The following is an 18311-nucleotide window of genomic DNA, read 5'->3' as shown; positions in this document are numbered from 1 at the left end:
AATTTCCTGCCAGATCCCATAAAAACAGGCACGAGGGAGGGATGAGAATCGTTTCCCTGAGGGGGGAGCAGGGCCCTGTCCTCCAGTGCCATCACCCCTGGCACCCGGGTAATCTGACACAGAACTGCTTTGCTTGGCCTTGGTGAGTTTGGTGCAGAAATAAAATGAAATAAACCCCGGTAAAACCCAATAAAAGCTGTGTTCCAGCAAGCAGAGCTGAGAATCAAGTCTGCCAACGTAACTATTCCCATGGAAGGCAGGGAGTGAGTAAATAAATGGGAATTGCTCTGCCTACAGGAGAGAGCTCACTCTGCTGTAAATCCTGTGCTCTGCCAGATCCCCCTTTCCAAACAGGAAAGTAGTAAATATTCCATGAGCTATCAGGGGGGTTTCAACTACATGTGGTAAAGTAACCTCACCTGAGGTCTGGAAAACAAAAAAAATCTGAGGTTGAACCCAAGCCAACAGGTTCAAAAAAATAAATGTTGATGTCTTTTGTTTGCCTTTTCCTTGAGGGCCTTGGAGTTGCCATGAGCTGTGTCTGTACAAAAGAGAGGCAGTGATCTCCTTTAATTAAAGATCAATGAGATTCCCACATCATCAAAGGATTTGAGAATTGGGGCTGGAAAGATTTATGGTGAATTGTTTCACCCCTAAAAGTGGGACAGCTGGACATCCAGGGGATGCTCATTTTCCATGGACAGGGGTACCTGGATCCCACAACCACTACTGCTATTTTTAAAGGTTTTACCTTAGTAGTTTTTATAGAGTTTTCCCAAATAAAACCTGTTTGAGAAGATCTAAATAATGATAAATACTGTAACTTCTTGTCACTACAGACAGACTCATTATTCAGAGATGTTGACTGTGCCAAGCAATTTGGGACACTGGATTCAAGGCAGCTTTCCTGGAATATCTGGACTTTAAACTGTATTTTTTCCTTTAGCAGTAGTCCAATATTCCCAATATCTCAGTTGCTCTGAGGCTTACAAACATAAAATTTAAAACTATTAAAAAAAAAAAAGGCTGTTTATCATTTCAGCTTGTTTTGAGTTGGCCAAACAGAAAATTTCTAATCACAACATATAGAAAAAGGAGTTTTTGTCATTAAATATTCATTAAAAAATAATGTGAATGTATTAAATACCCAAGAACCTGTGTGTCATATTAGGAATATGTCACTGCTGGTGGTCAGAATTAGGATGTCTTGAAAAGGCTGAGAAAATTTGGATTGTGCAGCCTGGACATGAGAAGACTCTGGGATGGCTTTGCTGTGACTCCCAGTTCCTGAAAAGGTTCCAAAAAAGATGGGGATGATGCTTAAAGTTTTCTCTTCCCTGTATTTCAGGCTCTGTGCTGCCCAGGGGTGCAGCTCTGAGCTCACACTCAGGGTCACTCAGCTCTGCACACAGCAGGGACACAAAACAAATCCTTCTCCTGCTGCACACCAAGGACAGCTGGGACAAGTGTTCAGCCCAAAAGCACAAACAAGGGTGGCTGAAGGGAGGAACAAGAAGGATGGGACTGCATCACCTGCAGCTGGAATGGGACAATTAAACCCCAAAATGCAAATGGACCAAAACTTATCAAAGTGTGAGACCTCGTGACTGGTTAGCCATTTTGTGTCCATTTTGTGTCCATTTTGTGACCATTTTGGGTCCACCTTGGGTGCAGCCCTGGCCAGGCTCTTGTCCTGCCCAAGGTGTACCCTAAAGGCCTTTCAATAAATCTCTCCTTTATTCTTCAGCTCTGTCCAGTCTCTGTTCCAGCTCAGCCTTCCCAAGGCATCAGAGAGAGACTTTGGACAAGGGATGGGGGGACAGGACACAGGGAATGGCTTCAACTTCCAGGAGGACAGGGATAGATGGGATATTGGGCGGGAATTGTTCCCTTGGGAGGGTGGGCAGGCCCTGGCACAGGGTGCCCAGAGCAGCTGTGGCTGCCCCTGGATCCCTGGCAGTGCCCAAGGCCAGGCTGGACAGGGCTTGGAGCAGCCTGGGAGAGTGGAAGGTGTCCCTGCACATGGCAGGGGTGGCACTGGATGGGCTTTGAGGTCCCTCCCAACCCAAACCATTCCAGGATTCCCTGATCTGTCCTCAGCTCCTCAGAGTCTGTGCCAACATCTCCCTTTGCTGCAATTGAAGCACTGGCAGAACAGAGCAGAGAATTCTTAGTAAAAACCAAGATTTTGACACTGTCACACACAGCTCTTTCTATAGAATCGCTATTTTCAAAGCCACTCTTTAACATTACTTCAGTTAGGCTTAAGCAGATGCTTAAAGTTAACCATCTGCTTAATTGCTGATAGGATTAGGATTTAAATAGAGCTCTCCGTTCTTCCCTAACTCGGAGCCACTTTCTTTGTGCCTTAACAAAGCACTTGTGGCCATGGTTCCTTTTAAAGGCTTGATTAGTGCTGGTGACTTCTTTATCTGCCTAAAGATAAGACTGTGATCAGTGTTAGATCGCATCTGGATCTTAATTGTCCTGAAAGCCCTGGCCCAAAGCCACGTTTAGCAGTTGACAGGCATGCAAACAAGCCTCCATCCAGGGAAAACAAAACGCCAGGAATCAGCAAAAGGGTGGAATTCATTTCAAACCCTCACAACAGACACCTCCTGGTGTTCCTGGCCCCTCACAGCCACTCCTTGCTGGGTCACATAAAGAGAAAGTCTTTGCTCCCCTGCCCAGACAGCTCCAGGCTGGCCATGCCTTGGTGACAGATGAGGAGCGAGTGAATTTCTGTGGCTTTGGAGTGATTTAAGACCAGTTAAGGACCTCAGTCTATTTATCTGCATCGTCGTGTTGCTTATAGCACCACACATTTATCACTGCCGAGGCTGGGAAAGCCCTGCTGGGCTCTGGGCAAGCTGATCCCACCCTCCCTCCGGGCTCTGCATCCTCCTGCTGACAGCACGGGGACTGATCCAAAGGCACTCTGTTCCACGGGAAAAAAAATGAGATTGTTTCATTATGCTTGGAGGGTAGCAGGCAAGGGGTTTGGCTCTCTCGTGATTCCTGTTTCTCTTCAGATTAAGGAGTAGGATGGCACAGCCAGGCCCTGGTGTTTCCTGAGGGAAAGCAGTGACCAGGGTTGGGTTTCTGCTCTCTGAGTGGATTTGAGGTCCAGCACTCCTGGACTCACTGGAGAGCCCCTCTCACAGGTACCTCATCCTCAACCTTTTTATACTTCGTGGAAGAGCGGAAAAACCAGAGCGGGACTGTGTGTTCCCTTCTCCTTTCTGCCAGCACCATGGGGTTACAAGGCACCGTGTGCTACTTCCAAAGGTATTTTCATAATTATCTCAGCACTCAGAACGTGCAGGAGCTGGCTGCCTTCCACCCAAGACTGCATTTAACTCATCCTGAGACACCCAGACTATTTATACCTTCTGGAATCTGCTCCATCTCCAGCAATGCCCTTTAAAGGACACCTTTTGTTCTCTCCTGACCGTGTTTCCCACATTCTGGATGTATTTCCAAAGGTTGTCACCCAGGGCTGCTCCCCCAGCTGCTGCTGGCTGATGTCAGCCACACAGCCCTCTCAGCTGTTGGATTTCTGAGGAATCCAGGCCATATTTATCCAATTTGTGTTTCCAAGGCAGTGTGAAGCTCTCACAGAGGCGATCCGAGGCACTTGTTGTCAACACCAGCCAGGTTTGTGCCCTGGGCTCTGCAGAACGTTCCTTCCCAGACAGAAAGTTCTTGTTCTTTCTCTTCATCTGGATTTCTTCTCATTCTTCCTCCACTTTTTTCTCCTGATTTATTCTGGAACATGTGAGAGAGGGCAGCAAGGGTGAAAACAACGAAAATCAGAGCAAATAGAGCAGGAAATGCTGTGGAGGGATGCTGAACTCCTGCTCCAGGTGAGTTCAGCCATTCCCACCTGGCTGAGGGCACCGTGGTTGGTGCTCTCTGGAGCAGGGACATTGCTGGGGGATCCCCACGAAGGAAAGGTCTCTGTTCCACTACTGAGCCAGCCAGGCTTGGGAAGAGCAGGAAAAGCTCCCCTTTGGACACACCTCACACTCACTGTCCACGGGGAGGGAAAACCATTCCTTTTTCAAGCCAGCAGCCTGTCCAAAGATGCTCCAGAAGCCATCAGCTTCCTTGGAGAGAGAGAGAGAGGTTTGGAGCTCTCTGTGACCTTTATCTTCACTCCATGCTATTGTTTTTAAAAGCATCACTTTAAAATATCTTCAATATATATCTCTCTCTATATAGTATATATAAAAATATATATATAAAATATAATTATATATAATTATAATATATAAATATATAACATATGTATTATATATATATATTTTATATATTTATTGTTGTTATGGTTATTTTTTTTAACTTTAAATATCACTCCCAAGCGCAGGAAATATTTTTTTTCTCATAGCTTTGTTTTTTCCTGCAAGTGCCCTTTTTCCCTGTAGCTGCCTGAAAGCAGCAGTTGCATTTTCCTCATGCCAAGCTGTGCCCTGCAGTTTTCTTTGGCACTTTGGCACTGGGGAGGAGCTGCAGGGGTGTGCTGGAGAGAGGCATATGCTGGTGTGCAGGGAGCTGTGAGTGGGCCTGGTTTCCAAGTTCCACCGTGGATACGAGGCTGTGTGGGAGGAGGAGAGCCCACCGTGAGTGAGTGTGTGATTTGTGCAGCCTCTCAGCACAGCAGACAGATTTCTGTCAGTGAACCCCGGGCCCCACTGTATGAGAACGCCCTCCTGTTTTCACTCAGGTATTATTTTATTTTCCACCTTGCAGCTCGCTGGGCCTTGCTGATTTTTAAATTTTTTTTCTTTATTTTTCTCAGCCTGCAGAGTGTTTTTCTCATGACCTGCAGAACTTCAGTGCCCATTGCAGCCAAGTGTTTCCCACCTGCAGCTGCACGCTGTAGAGCTGTGGCAGGGCAGGGATGGGTTGGATTTCAGGGAAAGGTTCTTCCCTCAGAGGGTGCTGGCACTGCCCAGGCTCCCCAGGGAATGGGCACAGCCCCAGAGCTCCAGGAGCCTTTGGACAGCTCTGCCAGGGATGTCCAGGGTGGGGTTGTTGGGGGGTCTGGGCAGGGACAGGGGCAGGACTGGGTGATCCCTGTGGGCCCCTTTCAGCTCAGAACATTCTGGGATTCTCTGATTCACCTCCACTTGATTTCTTAGACTTCATTTAAACCTTCATCTCACATAGCCCTAAAAATAAGGAATAAACACAACCCAAGCTGGGAAAAAAAGTGGTCAAAAAGCAGCAAAAGACTGAGCTGAAGTCTCCAGTGCAACATTCACTCACACAGCCTTCAGGTGGATATTTTGGAGGTAAACTCCATGCCTGGAGCACTGCTGGGACAGGGCAGGGAAGGGTCAGGGATTGTGAGAAGCATGAGGGACCAGGGGGCAGGTCCAGAGGGTGGGCAGGGGAAGCCCTGCAGTGCTGTCCAGCTGACCCTGACGTCTCTCTTGGCACTTCCAGGGAGCTCCTGCAGCCAAACCCAGAGTGCAAATCCTGCTGAGGAGCCTGCAGCAGCTCCAGGTGTGAGAGACACGGACCTCCTGCCTGCCCTCGCTGTGCCAGCACCCCCCAGAGCACCCACAGCACCGGGAGGGTGCTGGGCACCCCTGGCAGGCTCTGCCCAGGGACAGCCCTGGGGGAAGCTCAGTTGATCAGAGCCTTTCCAGATCCCTTTGGTTTCTTGCTCCCCAAAGTTCCCAGCACCTCCAGCATGGTTTTCCAAAGCATTGAGCTCCAGTGGGTGGCCACAGCCACGGAATTGTGGAGTCATTCTGGTTGGAAAAGACCTTTGAGATCCCCAAGTCCAACCACCAGCCCTAAACCACATCCACACACTGTTTGAACCCTTCCAGGGATGGGGATCTACCTCCTTCTGGGGCAGCCCATTGCAATGCTTGAGCACCCTTTCTGTGGAGGAATATTCCCAAATATCCACCCTGGCCCAGCCTGAGGCCGTTCCCTCTCCTCCTGTCCCTGTTCCTGGGAGCAGAGCCCAACCCCCCTGGCTGTCCCCTGCTGTCAGGAGTTGTGCAGGGCCAGAAGTTCCCCCTGAGCCTCCTGTTGTCCAGGCTGAGCCCCCTCAGTTCCTTCAGGTGCCCCTCACTACCTTGGCTGGGATGGAGAGTGACAAACCTGGGGTTGAGCTGGGCTGGGGGAACATTTCCAGTCCCCCTCCTCCTATTTTGTGGCCATTGATTCCACCTGTCCTCATCATCTCCCCCCAGGTAAACCAGGAGCTGTTCCAGCTGTCCTTCCTCCCCCACAAAAGGGGCATGATTAATTAGCAGCTGATTTGTGCTTGCAAAATCGTATTAAAAATCCCCTGTGTGATACGAAAAATCTTTTTTTTTTTTCCCCGAGTTTTCCAGGGCTGTTCCTCAAAAGGAATAAAGCTGGCAGGTGTGAGCACACCTGTTCTGGGCTCAGGTACAACCGGGGCTGGCAGCCCCCTCCCTCCTGCCACGGGAGCTGTTTGTGAGGCTTGCACGGGCGGGGAGGAAAAGCCGACATGGAAAATAACAGTTCCAGAATCAGAGCAGGATTTGGATAGCGTGGGACACTAAAGAACAGGGCCATTCACCGCTTAATGAGGATTAAAATAACTCCTGAATAGCTGCCTTATTCCCTGAGCATCCTGTTCAATGAATGAGTCACAGGATTACTGTTGAAAAATAGGTTGGAACGGTAGAACAAAAACCTGACATAATGAATATCAAACGGAGGGGTGGGGGACAACCTTTCATTTGGTATTTCCAGCCCCTCCAATGACTGACATGCTGACTCTACCGCAGCTCAGCTCTTGGGTTTGTCTCGTTTGCCCCTTGCCACAGCCCGTTTTCAGGGGTTTGGGGAGTGCCAGGCAGGTGCAGAAGCCCTCTGCACGCAGGATATTCACAGCACAGGAGCATCGAGGGATGAGCTGTTGGCTCGTGTACACGAAAGGCAGATGGGGTTTAACGATCTCATATTCTAATAAGGCAAAGTATCCCTGTGCTCATCACCTCCGAGCCCTGCCTGGGCAGAGCTGGCTCAGGAGAGGGTTTGGGCTTTGCTCCCCCATTCCTGGGCTGCACTTTGCCACTCTCACTGCCCAAAATCCCTGGAAAAGGGTTGGTGCCTGCTCCCTTTCCCAGCTCTGCTTGACCATGGAGCAGCTGCAGGACATTTGCTCCAGGCTTCCCCTCTGGAATACAAATTGTGAACAGAAAATGCCGGGGGGGTGGGTGGTGAACGAGGAGCTTTGCGCTGAAGTATTTCCCTTCTCCTCAGCAGCTTTTGGGCTGCTTTCCTCCCTGACTGGGCTCTGCAGCCTCCTCAGCTCCTCAAGCCTCGAGTTCTGGGGAAGATCAGCCCTGGAAAGGAATCTCCCCTTCATTAGTGAGGATGTCAAGGAGGTTTCCTGTCCTCAGCACAACAAGTGCTGCTCCCACCCTGCTCGGGAAATCTCAGCAGTGTTGGTGACAAGAGCAGAGGGGCAGAAGGCAAGGAATTGTTTTTCACGGAATCATTTAGGTTGGGAAAGGTTTCTGATCACTAACTCACAGCCCCAAATGCCACATCCACCCATCTTTTAAATCCCTGCAGGAGTGAGCGTTGCACCTCTGCCCTGGGTCCCTTCAGAGGCTGGTGGTTCCTCTTTAGGCCATTTCTTTTGTCCTGTTAACTACAGATTTCAGAGCAGTTCCCAGCATTTTAATAAATTCTCTAAAACGAATGCAAAGTATAGCATGGCTGTCAGAATGATCATATATCTGTATTACAGTTACAGATATATCTGTAATACAGCTGGCATATATTAAAAATATCCTTGCTTTGCAGTTTTCGTAAGGAATTTTATTAGGAAAGACAGGCTAGAAAATACAGCATTTACTTTTCATATTCCGACTCTTGATTTTTTTTTCCATTATAGCACACAATAAATCAAATTTTTATTAGTGATATTCCCATATGAAATCCCTGAGATTAAAAAAAAGAATGGACTCTGGAGAAGAGTAAAACCAAGTACCAAAGTAAAGGTTAAATCTGTGAAAAAGGGAGGTTTTCCTGGGTAGGAAGTGCAGTGGGAACCCTCTGGGGGCTATTTAGAGTGTTCTTTAGGAGCTACCCCGGGTTTTGCACCTTGGTACTGATAATTCAGGTGGTGATCGTGGTTTAACCCCAGCTGGGAGCTCAGCCCCACGTAGCCAACAGGAAACAGGGGAGAACTGGAAAACTAAAACTGGGAACACTTGTGGATAGAGGCAACTTAATGAAAGAAATAAAACAGCAAATCGCAAATGAAAAGGAACGTGCCTTGTGCACACGTGTCTTCCCCTGTTTGTGTCCTTTTTTTCCCGTGAAACATCTCACTCTTTCTGCGGTTATTTTATCTGATCGCTCCTCCAGCTGCGCTCAGAAATTTCCTATTGTGGCCTGGCAATTCAGAGCCCTGTGGCTCCTTTCTTCTCCTAATGGAGTTTCCTGGTAAATAGCTTTGAACTCAGATCCTTGTCTCAACAATAGATAAGCTTCTGCCTAACTGGCACTTCACAATTAACAGCATTATCTTGTTAAACCTGAAGAGGTGTAGGAAGGCTCAGCCATCATTTTGAAGTATTTTATTGCTTAGAAATTGTTTACAAAGGGCTACAGAAGTGGTGAATGAAGCCCGGTGCTGCATTCAGATGCTTGATCAGCTCAGGCACATCAAAATGCCAATAATTCGGGTTCTAAACGGGCTGGATGACACTGCTGAAGCAGTAGCCTCAAAACTCCTGAGGTTTTTAGAGAGGAAATAGGAAAGGAAAGGAAAGGAAAGGAAAGGAAAGGAAAGGAAAGGAAAGGAAAGGAAAGGAAAGGAAAGGAAAGGAAAGGAAAGGAAAGGAAAGGAAAGGAAAGGAAAGGAAAGGAAAGGAAAGGAAAGGAAAGGAAAGGAAAGGAAAGGAAAGGAAAGGAAAGGAAAGGAAAGGAAAGGAAAGGAGAAAGGGGAAAGGGGAAAGGGGAAAGGAATGATTTGAGGTGAAATGAAAAGTTGTTCTGAATCAAAAGATGATGGTTCCTATTCAGGTGCAGCTGTCCTCAGTGAGACAAATTTCCCCCAGGAGTGAGGCTGCGGGAATAAGTGACCCATGAGAGGAGAGAGAAAGCTCTACTGGTTCCCTTCTGGATCGATTGGTGTGTTCAGGTTGTGTCTGTCCCTGTTCTAAAATCCAGCATTTCACACCTCAAGTGTCCCTATCTCTGTGTCCCCTCTCAGCCTGCAGCATGTGAGCAGCACCAGTGGGGAACAGCACACACAGAATTTGGGGTTTGGGTGTTTTCTGCTCCTTGATCTGTGAATAAGCCTTGCTGGAAATCCTTGCCCTCCTCAGTGTGACTGCAGCCTGGGCTCCTCTCAAGGTTTGCTCATCTTGTGCTGGCAGCCAAGCTAAAACCCTTCAATTTTCCAGCCTTCTGGGATATAAGGAGTGCCTGGATTCTGGATGGAGCAGGAAGCAGGTGAAGATGCCCAGTCTGTTGTCACCTGAATAAACAGACTCTGATTTTAGTGCTGGTTGCATCCAGACACTCCCCATAGTGAGGGAGAGAGGTGAACAAGCAGCCAACACTCAGAAACAAAACAGGTCAACTTAACCTTGTTTTTATTTTTTCCCCCTGTGTTTTATGGCCAGGGAGGAATAACTCATAGAAAGGATCATGACCTTAGCAAGGTTTCCAGCAGTTTCTAGCAAAGCAAGGTGAGATTAATTAGAGAAGCGGGTTGTTAATGAAGCTCTCTGGGATGGAGGCCATGAGGGCTGAGTGACCGTGCAGGGAACAAATATCAGGGGAGGGATGGCCTGATGTGGTTCTGGATTTGGTTTCTTTGTTCCTGGTGGAAAAGGAATTTGCTTATTAAATTTGCAGGTGATATGAAGCTTGGATGACCGTAAGTCTATTAGAGAACAGGATTAGAATTTAAAATGTTCTTGACAAATTGGATAAATAGCCTGAAAATAAATTGATTAAATGGAGAAAAATGAGATGCCTTGGGCTGAAGCAGGAATGCTAAAAAGCCTTTTCTGTGTTGGAGAACAATTGGAGGGTTCCTTGGAAAAGCAATAAGGAACCATAAAGGATCACAGGCTTTACATGAACCAGGAAAAGGAAAATAATCATGTTTGTGTGAACAAGAGAAGCTGACCTGGGCCAATGCAGGCATTCCACCCTGTCCTGCTCAGGGTCCTTCAGAAACACACCCCAGGCTTGAGGGGGATCTGGGTCAGTGGGAGCACAGGGAACGACAGGAACACAAAGCAAAGCAGGGTTTACAGGGAAACAGGAAAGGGTAAAGGGCACACAGTGACTGTGGTCATGGAGAGCTGTGGCAGCAATAAGGGAGATAAAGGGGGATTCTCTCCACATCCCTGGAAGACAGTAAAGAAGGAATTGGTCTGAAAAGCACCAAGGAAGACTCAATGACACAGATCTTCTGGGGGAAAGGAGATATCCATGAAGGGTTTGGGAAAAGCAGAGTAGCCACTGGAGCAACCCCCTGCACCAGCAGGGCAGGACATGAAAGGTCCCTGGAGATCTCTCACCCTGCACTGCTGCAGCTCCATCCTTGTTGGAAGGGTCTGGACAAGGAGCTCATTCCTGTTGAGAACTAAAGGTTGTGGATTTACCAGGAGTCCCTTATCTGATGATTTCATTACAGTGAGAAGGAGACAGAGCTCTTTTCCTCCCCAGAGGGCAGCTCCCAGCCCTAGCTCCAGCTGTGGCTCTGCCATGGATCCTCTCCCATGCCCTGGGTGCCTCAGTCTCCCAGGATTGCCCTTTCTGGGGGGCATCCCAGAGTTCTTGTGCAGCTGTTTGACTCCCCAAGGCCACACTGACTCCTCTCTCTGCTCTCACAAGCCGTGGTGGCTGTGGTTGTGCTCCCAGAGGGACAGGCTGGGTTTGGGGCTGGGGCTCCTGTCCTGAAAACCTCCAGAGTTCCAAAGCCCTGTGCTGGATGGAGCAGTGGAATGCGCCCCAGGAACACCCCACCCTGGGGGTGCTCCTGCCTGGACGTGTTTCTCACCTTTGCAGAGAGCCCTCATTTGCAGGCTCAGCAGAAGGGGAGCAGATTCCTATTATCGTGTTCTCCTTGCATCTGGAATTTTAAGTGAACTGCATAACAGAATCTTCTGCTTTCTTAAGCATTTCCTTCTCCTTTCTTTAATCATGCTGAGATTTCCTGTGATACTGTGAGCTGTAATTATCATCTGCAGATCAGTGGTGATGCTAAGCTGGTTCTTAAAGGGATTTTTTTTTCTGTGAATTTCAGATGACCAAGAACAAAATTACAATCACCTGATACTAAACAGTGCCACCCAGACACCTACACATGGTAAGAGAAAGCAAAGAGCAAAATTACACACGTTGTAACTTTCCTCTGCCAGCCAGTAACATTTACTGGTACCAAAGTGTGTTTAATGTTAATGGAAATATTCCCCTGGCAGTGTTGCATGGCTGGTGGTTCCCACTGACATTAAACACAGGACCATATTTACAGTAGTGTGCGCAGATAAATATGGCCCAGTCTTTCCTCACTGTGCTGGTCAGCCTTGTGTCTAAGTCCAAGGTCCTCCTTTGTGTCCCACTTGCTTTCCCCACCTCGTCCCAGCCTGGAGATGTTTCTTTGCTTCCTCCACTGCCAGAACTCTGCTCAGCCCTGTCCCCCAGCCCTGCTGTCCCCTCCTTTGGGTTTCCCAGAGCAGCAGTGGAGCCTGGGCTGTGTCCCCCCTCCCCTGGACCAGCCAAACCCTGGCTCCATCCAGCTCCAGGCCAGTCCCTGCCATCCAAATCTCTGTTCCCCACTCTCTGTGCCTTCAGACCAATCTCTGGTTGATCTCTCTGCTTCCTTCCCTCTTCTGCTGCTGCCTTGTCTTGGTGCTGTCCGTGTCCCTCCCTGCCCTTTCCCTTTGGAGTGTGATCCATTCCTCCTGCTGGAAGCACTCAGTAAACTCATCTCAGTCACTTCTGGCAGTGCTGAATCTCGGTATTTGTTACTCTTTTTGTCCTGGCCTTTGTCTTGAGTTCTGAAACCCCGTCTGGAGCTGATTTACTGCAAGTTGTGTTCACATCTAGAAATCTCCCTGCTGCTAAGGAGGAGAACAATTCCCCTTGCAAAGATCTCTAAAACCTTGGGGGTTTCTGCTTCCCAGAGGAGGCAGGCATCTCTTCAGCCTGCAAATAACTTCCATGGTAAGACTGTGCTATTAGGCTTCATTTTCTGACTTCCAAACACTCCAGGAGGAAGAGTGTCAGCTTGAAACTCATCAGTGCCACAGCAGTATTTATTGAGCCTGAACTGACAGCCTCCAGTGCTCCTGACTACTCGTTCTATTTACTTTTTTACCTTCCTGAGGGGCAAAAAAAAAAAAAGGAAGAAAATGGAGAAATAGGGTTGAAATTGTGTTGTCTTCTCCTTTGGTCTTGGTACTTGTTCTTAAAGCCCAGCCCCTGCTGGGTTCTGAGCTGCCCTTAACCTGTGTCTGCTGAGGAGCTTTAACACAGCTCCAGCACCCAAGAACTCCAGGGAATGTGCTAAAATAATTCAACTTCCCTCTGCTCCTAACAGATGCTTTGCTTTTCTGTGTACTTAAGAGACAAAAAACCCCCCACAAAGGCAGATCCACTCATGGTCCTGGATTCCTTGTGCTTCCTGTATTTTAATAATTTGGTTGTTCTGAGCTACTGTGATGAGCTGAGTACAAACAAGTGTGTGATTCAGAGGTGCATCTTCCCTCAGAGTTATCCAGATGGCCACGGGTGCTTTTGTTCCTTCTGTGTGTGTGTGCTGTTGCTGGTGAGCCATCACTTGGTGAGTCTGGAACTGAGTTTGTGCTTCTCAAGTAAGACATCAGAAGAGCTTGCAGGATTTGGAATTAGTGCTGAGATTGTGACCAAGGTTTAATTTCACTCCCTGCCTGGCACAGGGCATGTTTTCTGTGTGGTCATGCAGGTTTGGAGGGGGACAGGAGCTGTCCTGTGTCCCTCAGCCTGCCCCTGGCACCCTCTGTGCAGGGAGCAGAGTGAGGGGCTTGCAGTGCCCTGGGCTCCTCCTAAGTGCAGTAAAACAGCAGCTGAAGGTTCTCAGGGTGCCAGCCTGAGCCAGCAGGGCAGGAGGTGACAAGCAGCCAAAAATCCCTCCCGTGCCCAGAGCGACTCCCTAGGGTCCCATCCCACAGGGATGCACTCCTGGGTGAGCAGGGTGAGCTGGAAACCTGGAATTCCTGTCAGGATGGGATCTCAGCTGCTGTGAGCTGGCCTCTTCACAGGTCTTTGCCTTCATCTGCAATTTCCTGAATCTCCAGACTCCCTCCATCCTGGATCTGAGCAGCAGAGGACTCCCACAGCCCGAGCTGGGGCTCTGCAGGAGCTCCTCATGGAGAGGGAAGGAAAGCCAAGGTCCCTTTGCCCTTTCTGCAGTGGCTGGGCCTTCGGAAAAGCAGAGCCAAATGCACCCACTCAGGGTTTTCCCAAAGGTCTTGGGAATCCCAACAGGATCTCGGCATCCAGGAGTGATCCAGATGTGCAGTGGGGCAGCTGTTCCCTGTTTTTGGAATCATGATGGGATGGCAGCATCCAGGAGTGATCCAGATGTGCAGTGGGGCAGCTGTCCCACCAAGCAGCGTTCTGGGAACACCCCTGTGCATTCCTGACAGGGCCATTGCTCAGCTGAGAAAGGCAGAGCGTGGCCAACATCTCCTTCCACGGCAGGAGCTCTCCAGGTCCTTCAGCTGCCACAGAGAAACCAATCCCGGGGGAAGAGAGCAATCCATGCTCACACGGAATGAGGAGAACCAGGAAAAAGCAGGTTTGACCTTAGGTCTGGGAGCTGTCCTGCTCCAGCTGCAGGATCCCAGGGTTAAACCCCCGAGGGTTTACCCTGGCAGGGGGGTGCCACTTTTTGGGGCACAACTTCTCAGTGTGAAGGGGCTGCTCACCACAGAGCTGCGATTACCCTGAGCTCTTTTCCTGCAAGAAGGAATAACCACTAATTAACGGTGAGGGCCCAGTTAATCTGTTCTGTCAGGCTGCTCTCACCTCGTTAGCACAGAGCTGAGAGGGGGAAATCCTCCCCTCCCTCCCAGCCTGGCTGGCACAGAGGGCTGGAACTGCTGGAAAATGTGTTATCCTGGGGGGACAATCCCCAGCAGGATCAGAAGTGACCACAGGCAGCTGAGCCACAGGAAGTGTCCCAGGCAGGTTGGAAGAGGCTGGGAGCCCCTGGAAGGTGTCCGTGCCTATGGCAGGGGGGGTGGCACTGGATCAGCTTTAAGCTCCATTCCAACCTGCCCATCCTGGGACTCCGCAGTTCCAGAACTCTCCCAACCCAGGGGCTGCAATCCCAGGATTTCAATTCTGCTGCTGTTGAGGGCTCTGAATTAACCACAGTGACTCTGAGCATCCCACATCTTCCAGAAATCCCCTTGTTTTGTTTTGTTGGGGATTTTTTCTGCTGCTGGATTATTCCTGCCCCGAATTCCCTCCCAGGACACCAAAGTCCCACTCCAGAGGTACCTACAGCCCTTTAGAAACGTCAGCCAAAATTATGCTTCCAGTGACAGACTTTAGACCCCAATTCCACGGAAATCTGAATTTTCATGTGGATTTCCTTAACTCTAGACTTTATTTCTACCTCAGCTGCAGATTTGAGCTGCGAATGAAGAACTCTACAGCAGTTTTAGGAAATGTAGTGATTTGTATGTAAAATGTGAGTGGGAGGGAGCAAGTATTAGGCTCTAAGCACAACCAAGTTTTACATATGAAATGCAGCTAAATCTTTTGATACATTAATTTATCTTGCTTAGATATTCAGCCTTCACACAAATAAGCACATAAAATGATTTCTCCCATAAAAACATTAAAATATGAAGGAAAGAAACTGAGCTGGGGGCACAAAAGAGAACTGAGCATCAGCTAGAACAGAAATACACATTGACTGCACTGGGCTCAGTTTCTGTACAGCTTATTGCTTTATTTTTTACTGCTACTGAAACTGAAGTTTCATCTCATTATATTTAGTGCATATATAATTATCCTAACCTAAAGAGCACCTATAAACAGGGTTTATTCACGTCTTTATAAATATCAAGCGCATTTCCAAATAATATGGTTAGAAGGAAGTTCATATCATGACTTTTATGTCAGTTAATTGCACTTGACAATCATCTCAAAAACTATTTGGTAAACCACCATGAGCAGCCAATTACTTCAAGGTTTTAATTTGGCCAAGTATTTTTCCATGGATGATGCCTGGGATTGCTCTGATGGAGGGCAAATTTCATTTTATTGCTGTACTTGTGTGAGCTTTTATTGGTTTCCTCTATATGTATTCATGTATGAGTGAGGTTTTCTCTTCTTCTCTTCTTCTTTCTTTCTTTCTTTCTTTCTTCTTCTTTCTTCTTTCTTTCTTATCTTCTTCTTCTTCTTCTTTTTTCTTTCTTTCTTTCTTTCTTTCTTTCTTTCTTTCTTTCTTTCTTTCTTTTCTTTCTTTCTTTCTTTCTTTTTCTTCTTTCTTTCTTTCTTTCTTTCTTTCTTTCTTTCTTTCTTTTCTTCTTTCTTTCTTTCTTTCTTTCTTTCTCTCTCTCTCTCTCTCTCTCTCTCTCTTTCTCCCTCTCTCCCTCCTCTCTCTCTCCCTCCCCTCCCTCCCTCCCTCCCTCCCTCCCTCCCTTCCTTCCTTCCTTCCTTCCTTCCTTCCCTTCCTCTTCCTTCCTTCCTTCCTTCCTTCCTTCCTTCCTTCCTTCCTTCCTTCCTTCCTTCCTTCCTTCCTTCCTTCCTTCCTTCCTTCCTTCCTTCCTTCCTTCCTTCCTTTCCTTCCTTCCTTCCTTCCTTCCTTCCTTCCTTCCTTCCTTCCTTCCTTCCTTCCTCTTCCCTTCCTTCCTTCCTTCCTTCCTTCCTTCCTTCCTTCCTTCCTTCCTTCCTTCCTTCCTTCCTTCCTTCCTTCCTTCCTTCCTTCCTTCCTTCCTTCCTTCCTTCCTTCCTTCCTTCCTTCCTTCCTTCCTTCCTTCCTTCCTTCCCCTTCTCTTTATCCCCTTGTTTTTTCTCCTCTCTCTTTTCTTTCTTTTCCTTCCTTCCTTCTTTTCCTCCTTCCCTCTCTTTTCTTCATTTCAAAAATCCAGGCATCTTCCTTCCCACACACTAATAGGGCTTTGGGGGATAAATTGCTGAAAAAAATCCTTGCATCAATTTTGTAACATCAGACACAGAAGCTTCAATTTGGGCAATCCCAGAAGATATGAAAATGATTCCCTATTCTGTCACATCTCCTCCAGCAATTTGTTGAGAGTTTTTGTGTCTATTGTGTTTAAGATACTGTTTACAAAATCACAACAATTAAGTACTGTTTAAATGAGCTTTATCCCCAGCAGAAATATATGGGGGAAAATGAGAAGCTCATCAGATGTGCAGCACATAACCCACAGAGGCAGGCAGCCCCTTGATGTCCTGACCTGTGCAGGGCTGGAGTGGCAATGGGGAGGGAGGATCCCAGGGGCACAGCCCCTGCTCCTGCTGCACCCACGCTGCCCTGTGGGTGCCACGTGCTGAGCCCCTGCTCTGCTCAGGAGCAGCAGCAGGACACAGAGATCGCTGGGGTGCACCACAGCCTCGGCTCTGCAGTTAGAGCTCGCTGGAGAAACAGGACCATGCCCACTCTGGCCCGTGCCCTGAGAGCTGCTGTCCCTCAGAGCAGAGGCAACCCTCTGTGCTGGGCTGGGCTGGTTTTTGGGCCGTGGTTGGGCTGGGGGAGGCTGGACTCGCCCCTCAGCCAGCTTTGTTGCAGCTGAGGGAGCTGGGGAGCATCTGCACAGATGTGGAAAGGGATGTTGGCCACGCTCTGGCCTTTCTCAGCTGAGCAATGTCAGGAACACACAGGGATGATCCAGGGCTGTGTGAGGTTGTGCTGCTCTTCCTTCAGTCACAGCCACACAAACCCAACACTGCTGTGGGCTGCAGGGGGACCTCAGAGCCATCCCAGTTCCATCCAGTGGCTGCCCCTGGGTCCCTGGCAGTGTCCCAGGCCAGGTTGGACAGGACTTGGAGCAGCCTGGGACAGTGGGAGGTGTCCCTACCATGGCAGGGGGTGGAAAAGGAGTGGTCTTTACGAACCGAACCAAACCATTCCATGCCTGTGTGACTTTTCCTTTGGAATCAGCTCCCTCATCCCTGCCCTGAGGACCTCTGGGCATGAGGGCCTTGCAGCGCTGGGTGAAGGTACCAGTTTGCAATGGTCCCAAACCCAGCAGGAACGAGCCCCAGCTCTCACAGGGTACCAGAGCCAGGTGTGTCAAAATCCAGAATGAGCAGCTCCTTTGCTCTGACTGCTCCGTGCAGTTTTAACTTCTGCAGCTCTCCCTTTCATTGTAACTCGGCAGCTCCTCTCAGCCCACTTGTGGGGTGCAATATTCAGTGAAGCTCTCTGTGTGCTCAGGGGCTTTTTCCAGGATGATCCCCCTGGGTGAGAGCACTCAGGGGTGTCACTGTCACATCCAAGGGCATCACCCTGCAGTGTGAGCTGCCTCCCCTTCCCTCTGCACCCTCCTCCTTCAGGCTGCTGGCTCAGTTCTCAGCCAGGAGCCCTGCAAGGGCCAATCTAGAGCCATCCTGATAGACATAGGGTTTTTAGCACTGGCTGCATTCAAAATCCTCCAGCTCCAGCTCATATAAATGAGGGCAGCTACTCGCTGGAGAGCTCTGATTTACACCACAGAGGATCTGACCTGGAAATGTAGAAACCTCCTGGAGATTAGTCATGAGAAATGCAAAGCACTATTAATAACAGTGTTTGTAACACGAGAAAGCAGAAGTGTGAAAACACAAACACCGAAGATTGTGTTATAAATTCGGAGTCTGGCGAACATCAGTTTGTTTGCCTGCTCTGACAGCGTGTCACTTCAGGAGGGCCTGGGAGCTCTGAGCCCTGGCACAGAAGGCTCCAGAACATCACCAGTGCTCCCAGATTTTCCCCGAGGAGCAGGGCCCTTTGTAAGAAACTTGCGTCAGAATGCGAGACTTTGCGTCTGAGCCTTCAAAGGCTGAGCAGAAGGCAGTGCTGGGGGAGCAGGAGAGCTCTGACAGAGGGCTGGAGCTGTGCTGAGCTGAAAGCTGAGCAGCAGAAGGCTGGGTTGTAGCAGCTTCTCCTAGGTGACATTGTTTGCTTTCTCTGGGTGAATGTTTTAAAAGGCATCTGTTGAGATGTCTTGCAGAATTCGCACAACATATGTGCAGACTCAAATGCAAATCTGCAGCACATCCCTTTTGCCACTTGAGCTTTGTTTAAAACTTTGCCATCAATTCACAAAAAAACCCAA

At 48.8% G+C, this 18311-nt stretch overlaps 1 protein-coding gene across 1 annotated transcript in view; it reads left to right on the top strand.

The window, feature by feature from the left end:
* SHISA6 (shisa family member 6) overlaps positions 1 to 18311 on the top strand; it is a 180754-nt gene that overhangs the window by 148275 nt on the left and 14168 nt on the right. Inside the window, 1 exon segment of the mRNA XM_063408949.1 lies at positions 11279 to 11341. Within this exon segment, the coding sequence (XP_063265019.1) occupies positions 11279 to 11341 (63 nt within the window).

Source organism: Prinia subflava, chromosome 12 (genome assembly GCF_021018805.1).
Source record: "Prinia subflava isolate CZ2003 ecotype Zambia chromosome 12, Cam_Psub_1.2, whole genome shotgun sequence".
In the NCBI taxonomy this organism is placed as follows: domain Eukaryota; kingdom Metazoa; phylum Chordata; class Aves; order Passeriformes; family Cisticolidae; genus Prinia; species Prinia subflava.
Note: the sequence above shows the minus strand (reverse complement) of the source record. Positions and strands in the feature narration are given on the sequence as shown.